At 38.3% G+C, this 12,645-nt stretch overlaps 1 protein-coding gene across 1 annotated transcript in view; it reads right to left on the reverse strand.

Moving 5' to 3' along the window:
* The window catches only part of LOC122079305 (protein ESMERALDA 1-like), a 23,706-nt gene extending 11,710 nt beyond the window's left edge, over positions 1–11,996 (reverse strand). Inside the window, exons 1-4 of the mRNA XM_042645667.1 lie at positions 10,912–11,996; positions 9,021–9,090; positions 5,432–5,499; positions 5,174–5,262 (exon numbers count right to left, since the gene is read on the reverse strand). Coding sequence (XP_042501601.1) covers positions 5,174–5,262; positions 5,432–5,499; positions 9,021–9,090; positions 10,912–11,286 — 602 coding nt within the window. The 5' untranslated portion in view covers positions 11,287–11,996. The remainder of the gene's footprint in view (positions 1–5,173; positions 5,263–5,431; positions 5,500–9,020; positions 9,091–10,911) is intronic.
* Between the last annotated feature and the right edge of the window lie 649 nt (positions 11,997–12,645).

Consider the following 12,645-nt stretch of genomic DNA (forward strand, 5'->3'; position numbering starts at 1 on the left):
CAACATATTTTCCATTATTGTTTGCACTGCGTTCTTTCATTTTTGCAACCAAACTGTTTGCCAAAGTTGCTATAGGATTTGAAAACCGTAAAGCTTCATAATTTGCCAAGCATCTAAAACGTTGTACTGCTGGAGGAACATCAAAGGACAATCGATTTGCAAAAGGAGAAATCCTGATGACCCTGCATAATCATATGCAGAGAAATATGTTTAAACTTATTCATTAAAATGCTAAACAAAGAATCAAAGTAAAAAAACAGCAACCAAGTGCACGAGGCTCCTGCTACGGCAGGGTATGGGAGGGGAAAATGTACGCAGCCTTACCATTGCTTCGCAGGAGAGGCTGTTTCCAAGTTTCGAACATGTGACCAACATGTTGCAATAGTGCAACTTAACCATTGGGTCACAGGCTCACCCACTAAACAAAGAATCAAAGTAAATATGTGTAATTAGCTATAAAAACTAGCCTCATACATTTTTATCCTATTCTAATCAATGAACATAACTTTTAGAACATAAATAGATCTCTTGGAGGTACTTCAACACATCACCTAGACTATACAAGTCTTGTAAAAGGACCTTAAATTTTCAGCTTTACCATTCCATACATCTGTGCAATAAGCAGGTGAAAGGAAACAAGTAACAAAGAATAGCATAACTCACTGTTCGTCAAGTAGCTTTGGAAGAACTGCATCCCTATAGTATCGAATGGGTGACCAAGCCTTCACTTTGAAGTTATAAACATTACTCAAGTTGTGGTCAAATCGTTCCATTATGTATTCTGGTATCTTATCAACCACCCGTACAACATTTTTCAAGGTACTAATGAAGTGATCCTCATCATAGATTTCATTGAATTTGCTGCAGAAGAGTGGCATGTGTATCAAAGCTTTCACCCACAAAGCACAGACTGATCTTATGGACAAATTATTAATCAACCACACAATTTTTGATTGATGCAAACAACAGTAAGTATAAACTGAAGAAAATGTTCAGACTATGAAATACCAATGTAGGAAAATAATATAATTGCCAATGAAACAATCAATTCAAAGTGAATGTAGGCACTACTTTTACCCGCTTATGAACCAGGACAGAAGCAGACTGTATACAAATTAAGTTAATTCAATCTAGTAGAATCAAAGGATAGAGTAACATATTACTTTAGAATCTTCAATCTAGTAGAATCAAAGGATGTGGTAACATATTACTTTAGGATCATATGTAATACCAAACATTATCGAAAGTCATGAATGAACAGTGCAAGGGTCAATAGCCTAGGATGATTAAGTCCACCTCAGGAATATTGTACTCTTGGGAATTGATAGTGAAATAACCTAGAGGGGGGGGGTGAATATGTTACACTAGTGGAAATTTAATCTTTTCGAAATAATTATCCCAAGTGTGATTGAAAGAAAAAAAAAGCTGCGGAATAAAAGTCGCAATCATACAAAACCAAGATTTATAGTGATTCGACTCAATCCGAGTCTAGTCCACTCCCTACAAGAATCATCTTGTAAGGTATTCCACTAGTTTTCCCTTTCAGTAAAGTAGGTAGGGAAGAACACCTTTAAAATCTTTTTACGGATAAGAGTATCCTTACAAATCTCCTTTACAGGCAGAGAGGCACCTTTACAATCTCCTTTATAGGTAGAGAGGCACCTTACAATCTCCTTTAAGGTAAAGAGGCACCTTACACTCTTTTAAGGATAAGAGGATCCTTACAATCTCTTAAGGATGAGAGGGTCCTTACACAAGCCTTAAGTATAGTCTAGACTTAACGTAAAATAGAAAATGGAGAAGTAGAATAAAAGAGGATTACTTCTAGTGTGGTGGAAATGAAATATGCAATGATGTTAGAATGAATGCACCTTTGAAATCTTCTTGATATTTGTAATGTAATTGCCAAGATGTAGATGAAGACTTGTAGATGGTCTTGAGTTCCTCTTGAATGTAAAATGAAGAACTTGAACTCAAGAGATGGTGTAGACCAATTCTTACTTCTAATGCTCAAATAATGCTTCTCCAAATTTGAGATTAATTGTTAATTAATGAGTAGCATTAGAGGTATTTATAGGTGAGCTTAGGAGCATTTTAGGTAGCAAATCAGGCTCTAACGGTCATATTCTGGGTCCATCAGTCGACCGCCATTGGTAGCCGGTAGACCAGAAAGAGCCGTTGGAGCAAAATATAGTCGTTGGGGCACTTTCAAGTAGTCACCAGTCGATCGAGAGGTCTAACCGGTCGACAGGCTATGGTCTCGGATAGTGCCAGTCGACCCAACATGACAGACTCTGTTTTGACTAGAATATTGTCATACTGACTAGTCGTCAGTGTTTTGACCATAACATTTTGGTCCTACCTCGGATTGACCTAAAACTAGTTGCGTTGAAATCATGACTCGATTTCCTACAACTTTCATGAAGGGTCCATCTCTTGATACTAACTCTAAGGTTACTCAAAATGCCCTTGAGTCAGGTCATTGTGGTTTTCACAGAATATTACTAGAACACAATTTTCTTAGGTGCCGTTTGATAACACTCTGGGAGAATGTTTCTGGTGTTCTTCTATTCTGCGGGAATGCAAATAGAACAGAAATATGTTTGGCACGTCCGGTTCATTTTTGTATTCCCCCGGAACGAACCAATGAAAAAGAATGAGTAAAGAATACATTGCAAGAGTACCAAAAAGTTGCTTTTCTATTCTTTTAGAAACTTAAAAGAACAAAACTATTCAAAACCCCCACAATCCCTTTTCTCCATCTCACGATCAAAAACCCCCAAATCCTAAGGAAAGCCTGCAATAGGTTTTCACTCTCTCGGTCGTGCTTCCCTGCAACTGTCGCCGCTTCCCTGCAACAGTCGCAGCTTCCCTGCAACGGTCTCTCCTCTCGGTCGCCGCTGCCCTCTCTCTCCTTCGCCGCTTCCCTGTCTCTCTCTCTCGATCGCAGGTTGGTCGCAGGTCAGTCGCCGCTTCCCTGTATCTCTCTCTCGGTCGCAGGTCGGTCGCCGGTCGCCGCTTCCTTGACTCTGCTTGATCCTTGAGTCATGAGGCACTCAAATGTCCAATAGCCTCGTATATTAGTTCGTTATGCTAAACCTACCTTTATTTTGCTTCTATCTGTTCTCATGTTTCAATTGTTGGGTGTATTAATGTAGTAGTTAGAATTCATGACTGTTAGCTCAACCTGTAGAATGTTGATATCACATTGTACTGGAAGCCGCACTGATTTTGCATCCACACTAGAAATTAACCATGGGCCTCATGCGACTGTAATTCTCTTCATTTCACAGGCTGATTATGTTGTTGAAGCCCTGTGGAACTGCCAGATATCAGAACGACAAGTGTGCGTGAGATGGTGGAAGCTTGGTAGGTGGATTCATGGTTTCCGCCTGCGTGATGAGTCCCGCACTCGAATGACCTCTTTGGGGGATCTTGCAATGGCCAAAGAGGGGGAGGTTTTTGGGGTGCTTCACCGTGGAGCCATCCATGAGGTCTTGCGCGTCCAGATCTCAGTTCCTGCCCATACACACACTTGATGGACTTTCTGAAGCCTGCAGATGGTTGGAAGATGGATATTGTAATGCTCCTTATGCACATGTAAATATTATTAGTGCCATGTATATATGTATATCAGTATTTATTCTTTTAAACATATGTATAGGTATTGTACGCCAGCACCCCTGGAATGTATTTTTATACTTGTCTAAATACTTTGTTTTTATAAACTTGCAATGCATTGATTGAATGTCAGGAATATGAAGTGCTAAGGATTGATCAGAATATGAAGGGTCAAAATGCCTCCATACAGATCTGATACAATGCATCTATGTGGTGAACCTATTGTACAATGTTGATGGGCTTATTGGAAGTGGACATTCAAATTTTGACCAAATACATGTTCATTCAATTTCGAAACTGTGCTTGTGTGAATTCTGTGCAGGTCGGAGTTTAGTGAAAGCCTCTTACCAGTCCAGCCCGTGCCTGAAGCCATGCCACACATACAACTAAAGTTCATGGCTTTACTTGCTCCATTTCCAGTCCATGAACAGCACAAGTTTCAACTTGTGAGGCTTCTCCCAATGTACATAATATGCTGTAATTATTGATTTCATTGTTCAAAAGTGAATTTTCATTATTGTACTCTCCAGGAATAGAAGTGTTTGTCAAACGTTGTTTCTGTTCTTTTCCTGTTCTAAAGCCATTTCTGAAATAGTTTTACCAAACGCTGTTTCTGTTCCGCCAGAGTGTCTTCACAGCATGGAATCGAAAAAGAACACTTCTGTAAAAGAACACTCTCCAGGAATAGAAGTGTTATCAAACGGCCTCTTAGTATGTTCCATACTACCTAAGGACTTTCATACTTGCTCAAGGTATGTCCTATGGTTATTCTAGTATGATGTTATGTAATGCATTAGGTGCGTGCATGTATATATGGAAGTTCACAGTTTACATATAAACAACCATTCTATCCTAGAGGTCTTCTTCTCCACTTGAACCTTGAAGTCTTTATCTTCACTTCCACTCTTGGCATTTCTTCTTTCATTCTTCTTGTTTGCAATTCTATATCTTTGAGCTTCATGTCTTGACATCTTGAAGCTTGAATTTTTCTGCTACCTTCTTCAAGCATTGATACCAACTTGTTGATACTCCTCATTTGATGACTTCAATTCATTCATCAAATTCGATCTTTGATATGAAGTCTTTACAAAATAATACTTAAAGGCAAATTGTGAAATACCTTCATATGTTTATTATCATCAAAACCAACTATAGGAGTGTGGGCATATCCCTAACAGATAGGATAAAATGCACAGAGATAAGTATATACATAAGTTTAAAAGATCAGTGAATTTTATCTCCACCATATAGATTTTTGCTCCAGGCTGTATACTCATACTAATATAGATTTGCGAAAAGACGTCAACCCAAACAGTAATTTTCAGACAGGATCTCAGCTGTAGACCTTAAAACTATTCTATCATAACCCATACTGAAAGGAAGAGTATATACGAAGCACAAAGCAATCAAGACAAATGTATCAAAATTATCATATATATATATATATTCAATGAAATATGGATTAAAGCCTCACATGAAACTAAAAAACTGTAAATACTCACCTTGAATTACATACTAGATTTTTAGGTTAAGGATAGACAGAACAACAAACCTTGGATCCCTCCAGATGCTATGGAAATGGAAGTATGGGATTACAAGTGTTGCATTCAAATAACCTGCCACAGCAACTGCATTGCATATCTGCAAAACAAAGAAGGTAATCAAGTAAGAAAATGTAAGAACAATTCTACCCAAAAAAAAAATGTAAGAACAAGGGCTGTTTAGTGAGATCTAACTCCACCGGTTGGGGGAAAAAATGAAATATAAGAGAATGATAACTTAGAAAAATGTGACAGGGAATTGGAACAACCGATGTCCTTTGCTGATTCAAGCCACCATTTGCCTCCACATATATGTAACCGTTTGAATCAGGTAAACCTATAATATGGAACACAACATCATCCACTTTAAAGTTTGTAGAAAAATGATCATTAGTGTAGAAAGACTTGTACAAAAGATACCAGCAAGAGGAAAGGGGGTAGATGGTGAATGGATGCACATATATTAAAATTTGGCAAATCCAAGTAAGATTTTTAATGAAGTGAAACAGTTCATATAATGGCTCCACATGATGTGAAATCTGCATGGCTATCACTGGAATTAGGTCACTCTAATCAATGTTATCAGGAACTGAGCACGATCTCAAAATAAAATAGTTAGTTTTAGTTCAAAGTAATGAAGGGAAAATAACAAGAGAGAGGAAAAAGAAGAAGAGGAAGATGCACAAAAATCACTTGGAAAGAGAATAATTTCCCTCCCCTATATTTACTAACTAGAAGGAACATGTAAGATTACATCAATACCCCCACATAACATAAGAATAGCTAAAGAGGTAAAAAAAAAAGAAATATTATTAACAAATTATCCATAATACCCTTACTACATGAACTCTAACACTCCTCCACAAGTTGAAGAATAAATGTCATACATGCCCAGCTTGCTCAAGAGGGTACTGAACTGGAGAGAATTAATCCCTTTGGAGAAGATATCAAGCCAACTGGTCTTCTGTATTCACAAAAGGTATAGAAGTAGCCAGAGACAATTTTTTCTTTTATGAAATGTTGATCACCCTCAATGTGCTTTGTATTGTCATGTCGTATAGGATTGTGAGATATACTTATAGTAGCCTTGTTGTCACAACACAACCGCATAGAGCCCTCAATATCAAACCCAATTCTTTAACTAACCTTTTCAATTATAGAAGCTCGCAAACTCTATGAGCCATGTCTCTAAATTCGCCTCTACATTTGATCTTGTCATAACAAACTGTTTTTTGCTTCTCCATGTAACCAGGTTGCTACCCTCAAATGTGCAATATACTGATGTAGACCTTTTGTTAGAAACAAAATCTTGTCCATCAGCATTAATTAGCCTTCAATCCTCAAATGGTTACAACATCACTTTTTTTGGGCTACATTCAAATACCTTTGGATGTGATACATATCATCCAAATGCCCACTCTTAAGAGCATGCATAAATTAACTCGTTACCCTAACAATGTAAGCAATATTAGGGTGAGTCACTGAAATATAGATTAACTTTCACACTAGGCTTTGATACTTTCCTGTATCGATTATGTGAGTTTGTTGGTTTATAGCCAAAAAATCTGGTCTCCTTCAACAAATCGAGCACAAACTTCCTTTGACAGATATTTATGATATGTGGCCTTGCCACTTCAATTCTCAAGAAATATTTCAAGGTTCCAAGGTCTTTAATATCAAATTATTGAGCTAAGACTTAAGTCTTTTCATCTCATCCCGTTCATTTTAGTCACCACATTGTCATCCACATAGACGATTAGAGTTGTGATAGTATCATTACCTCGTCGACTAAATAGAGTATGGTCAACTTGATTTTAAGTGTATCCATTCTTCTGTATAAGTTGTCCAAACCTCTCGAAACCAACCCTTCGGGAACTGTTTAAGGCCGTATAGAGCTTTCTTAAGACGAAACACTTTCCCTTCAGTTGAGGGAAACTTGAAGCCTAGATGGGTCTACATCTACATTTCCTCTTCCAAGTCACCATAGGAGAATTCATTTTTCACATCTACCTGATAGTGGCTAGTCTTGATTAGCTGCCATCGATAAAAATGACCCTTATCAAATTATGTTTAGCCATAGGGGCAAATGTCTTCTAATAATCAATTCCATACACTTGACTATTCCTTTGGCCACCAATCTGCCCTTATATCTCTCAATAGTGCATAGTCAATTCCGTACACTTGACTATATCCTTTGGCAACTAATGTGGCCTAATATCTCCCAATAGTGCTATCAAACCGGTACTTGTTTGAGTAAACCAATATGCATCCAACAGGGTCCCTCCCCTTTGGAAGATCAACAAGTTCCCAGGTACAATTGTTCTTAAGGGACATCATTTCCTCACCTATAGCTTCCTTCCATTTTGGGTTAGACATGGCATCAATAACATTCTTGGGAACAGGAGTTGAGGAATGAGCAACTAAGAAAGCAACACCTGTAAGAGAGATTGCATCATAAGAAACAAACTTGGCTACGAGAATAGGTCAAGCTCTTGTTCATTTCTGAACAACAATGGAAAGATTTAACTCGGAAGGAAGGGAAGAAGTATTACCTTCATCAGTTTCTGCCGATCAATCCATTGGATCATCCTAATTTTTGGAGCATACATTCTGAACGTTCTAAGCACTGTTCAACCTAACATTCAGTCCCATCCAAGTCTTTGATTTTAAGCTATTGGTTCAACTCAAGTCTGGCCTGTCTCTACTTAATTCTAGATCACTGTTATCCTGTCCTGTGGGCATTGTGTTCTATTAATCTTATCTTATCTACCTTAGAACACAACATCCATTCAGTTGAATAAATGTACAAATGATTACTTAGGTTACTAGCTGTTCATCCAGCCTCTCACTAAGAACTCCATCTTGAAAAAGTAGTTTTAAAAGGCAAACCAAAGATGAACATATGTAAACAACCCAAAGGAGAAATAGAAGGAACAAAGTTACATATGTATCCAAACAAAATCCCAAAATGGAGAAATCAAATGTATCAAAACCAGTGGCTGATTGGGTGCAGCCAATCCAGAAGCCCACTATCAAAACTGGCAACCTCTTCAACCACATGGCAGTCACATGCCCTAGTAAATCTCTAACATGTGACCCCCCTCATTATTTTCGTACAATGTCAATAATTTATTAGTTGAGCTTTATTATTTTTCCACTTCATTCTGTTGAAACAAAAAAAATGCATACAAGATGGGTATAGAGTTTGTTGGGAGAGTACTTGAACGAGTGCTTGTGGATGGTGATTCTACAAATGTCATAGCTCAGATGCACAACACTTTGGAATAGCCAAAAAATTCTTTCACCTTATTCTACTTATGCACCACTTGTCATCTAGGCTGAATCGTTTGACTCATTGGAACCCAAGGACCACTAATAAGGTAGCGATGAGCAGGCAAAGCAGGAAGTTGTTCATCCAAGATTATTGTTTGGGACCAGTATTCCATTGTGAGATCTAATCTTTTGTATCTCCAATTATTTATGTTGCTATGGCCTTTTTAGTAGTGGGTGTACTCTCTGTTTGGAGAGTCGTATCTTTTTTCTGTCTTTCAATGAATAGTTATTTAACAAAACACCCAATGCATACAAATGCATATTTGGGAAAATATCCATCAGAACAAGAAGAGACAGAATTGTAGAACCAGCGCCTACACTGAAAAATAAAATTAGGCGCTGAAAAATAAAATTAAGCTCTACATTATCTATCAAGTAGTCCCTGATACAATTTAATCAAGTAGAAATACAGTAAAAGTATAATAAACAAAACTAGCACCAAAAAAATAATAATAATAATAATAATAATATATATTCAGATAAGTATGGACTTCTACCAAAAAAAAGGTAGTATGGACTTCATACCCGCCATGCTCTTGTCTATACAAGGCCTCCACTCACCACCTTTATGAGAGTGTTTCCACACTGTCGCTAACTACAGCAAAGTCAACAACAAGCATTAATAGAAGATAAGAAAGTAATCATAGGTATCAATAAAAGCTGACACGGCAACAAAAGGAAATATATAAAGGAGGGGGGCACAAATTTTCAATCATGAATGCTAATATGCATAAGAAAAAATATTTACTTCCTGAGAAGGTATTTCAAAGAAGGAAAATAATGGAAGGAAGATCATCCATGTAAACTCTTCAACAAGTCCATATGAAATTCTGTGCTATGAAACTATATTTCCTAAAATAGTCTCTAGTTATTCCTTGCATTCGGTGACTTCAGTCAAGAATCCTTCCCTGGAAACAGTTATTCCTTGCTAGAAGGTAGATCTTGGGATTACCTAGTTACCTATAATGCTTTACCATCTCTCATTCATGGGGTATTCCTCAGAGCAGTTGATAAGTGTTTTTGTGACTTGACTTCTGAAAGTTGACATCTTCCAACTTCAACTCATGAAGTGATTCAGCATGCCATTAGGCCAATGAATTTTTCACCCTTGCTTTTGCTTTAAGTCTTCCAAAATTATTTTTTGGGGGGTCTATACTTTCTGAAATGTTGAGAAGGTGACCCTGGACATGGTGAAGTAGAATTGTGAATGGCTTTATTGAGTCCAGCTGGTGATGTAGACCATGACTTTGTAGGGGAAAAAATATCAGTAAAAGTAATAACAAGACTAGTAAGCTGGGCTTTATAGGTTTAGCAAGAAATGTCATCCTTCGATGGTGTTTTATGATATTACATCATGTCCTAATGGCTCACAGAGTATTGCTTTCACCTGGTCCACATGTTTCACATTCCTAAGATTCTCATGGCTTTCTCTCTATGTTTGAAGAACAATTTGGATTAAATAGCAAATTGGTGTAAACAAGTTTTCCTACATATTTCTATATTTTACCCTTCATCTGCTTTTCTTTAGAAGATGTCAGTTATCCATCAAATTCTCCAAATTCGCTTCACCACATAGATGGCAAGAGGTGCCCCAAACCGTAAGGGACATTTTTTTTCTTTTGGTTAACAACCGTAAGGGACTTCAAGGTGCAGAACTATACCCTGACAATATTTCGAATAAGTACTCAACATACACATTTACAGCGGGCAAAGAAATTGCAACACTATAATAAAGTGTATGCAGTGATCATAAAAAACGGGGGATGTTGAAGTAGCAGCAGGAATCAATAGGGTTCATCAACCATCTGTGTCAAAAACCAATTAAGATAGGTAGTTGAATAGTGTGGCAGCCCAACATTTTTCATCTCAATGTAGTCTTTTGCGATTTGATCATAGTGTCACATAATGTATAATGAAAACTCATCTTCAGTCTATTCATTCCCCTTTAGTTTCTCAAGCATTATGATGTTTTGCCATTTTTCCTTTTTCTTTTCTTCCAGCACCTGAAAATTGACCCATCACCTACCTCCACACTCATAGAATGCCCACCCAAAACCAGTGAGGAGGGGAAAAAAAAAGAAGAAGAAATATTGGATTAAGTGATCTAAGGTCCTTCCCTCTCGATATGTGAACAGACCTTTGCAGCTAAGTAGCTCATTGTTCAGATCTCTTTCAAAATCTACTGCTAGTGATTTCAAATAGCCAAAGCATGGAAATGTAATCATTTCTATAAAAAATAAAAGAAGAGTTAAGCACACGATATTAATCTTGAGCTCAGTTCCAAGAACTATAACCACCAAAACACCAGAAAGAAAATACGAACTTTTCTGTTTATATCCAAAATTGTCAATCCAGTGGTTGATGACGATTGGTACCGAAAAGGTTTATGTTTAAGAAAACAAGATGAGTAACTAACCCCATTGGCGGAAGAGGAAGATTTATCAGAATCCATCTCAGGACGAAGCTTCTCGTATAGCTGGGGGCTGCGGTAGACAGAACCAGGAGGAGGGCGAGGCTGGATATGTGGAACCACATCGAAGGAGACTGTGCCCATGTAGAGCAGCATCCCTGAGATGTACATGAGAGGGGCGACGAGGAAAACACCCTGTCGACGAAAGAAAACGGAGAGTATGATCCACGCAAGTTTCTGCGCGAGTGTCCTTGGCTGCTGCACCGAGGGTAACCTCCCTAACTTTCCCTTGCCGTGCCGGTACCTCGGCGATCGCAGTGGCGACGTTGGCGGTGACGGAGTGCTGTGCCCACTGCTCGAAATCCGATTGTGAGCGTTCATCTCAATCTCTCTATCTGCCTCTTCTGTTTCTGTGTCTCTTGCTTTAAAGGTGTCCTCTGAGATATAATGCTGTCGTTGTCTGCCCTTTTGTTGCTTTTTGGTTTCTTATACGACGATGTAACTTGTAAGATTGATCACAATAGAGGGTAAACACAGAAGAAGAGACAAGAGCAGAGGAAGGTCTGATAATGGAGATAAGAGTGTCTGTAGTGTGGACGCAGGGGATTGCTGGCCAATTGGGTCTGCTACTCTGCTTGCTTCCCTCTCTTTCTCTCTGTAGCTCTATCAATCAGAGTCTACATTGATCCTATTTAATTTGATTTGATGAGAGATGAATCATTTTTCTTCTTGGGATTCTGGGTTTGAAGTTTGAACGACTTGGGAATTTGGATTGGAATTGGAAATGGAAATGGAAATGTAAATGGGTCTCTACTATCTTAGGATAATCTGTCTGTAATAAATTGTAAATGTTGCACTGAAAATTTGATGCGTTTTTTCATCGAAACGAAGGGATTCCATTAATAGAAAGCTAGGGAGCCTTAAAGAAGAAGCGACCTCGAGAGGAAGAGGAGGAGGAGGAGGAGGAGGAAGAGGAGGAGAAGGATGGGGACGATGGGAGGCGCTGAGATCCTGAGATGGAAGTGATTTCCTGGAAACCGGAAATGCGGAGAGCAAAATATTCCCTTCCCCTTGTGCCTCGGGATTTGGCGTTGTCGACGAGTTTATTAACAGTTATTGCCTATAGTGTTGTGAATTGTGATTTGTGAACGGGTGGAGTAGTCTTCGCGTCGGGTTCTTTGTTGGACACTTCCCATTTTATGGGTATGGTCCTACGTTCCTAAATTCCCAACTCCAAATCAACTTCAATATTCCAACCCAAAATAGAAAAAAAAAAAACAACTTCTATATGACACCAACTATCCTGGATGTAGTTGTTTTAACAAATGGGAGGACTAGGATGAGAAGGGCATAAGAGACTTTTTCGAAAGGAGCACAGAGGTAAGCAGAGATTTGGGTATACCACTAGGCACTAGCATACCCCCTCCCTTTTTTGTGCAAACTTCTATATTCAACATGGGGTTCCTCTTAGGGTTATCAATCGATCTGGTTCGATTGGGTCTAATCAATCTCCGTCAATTTAAGGTTCTACACTGTTTCTGTAATTTTATATAATTGGACCTTAAACGGGCTACTTACCTAATTGGGCTATAAAGTGGTCCCTAAATGGTCATAAACACAATCAGTAATCATACTAGATGAGCTTAAGCGGGTTTATTGGTCAATTGGGCAATAAATGATCAATTATTGGTCGCTTTCAATTGGGCAACTATTAACCCACTACCTTGCGCCAAGAATACC

This window comes from Macadamia integrifolia, chromosome 5, assembly GCF_013358625.1.
Source record: "Macadamia integrifolia cultivar HAES 741 chromosome 5, SCU_Mint_v3, whole genome shotgun sequence".
Classification (NCBI taxonomy): domain Eukaryota; kingdom Viridiplantae; phylum Streptophyta; class Magnoliopsida; order Proteales; family Proteaceae; genus Macadamia; species Macadamia integrifolia.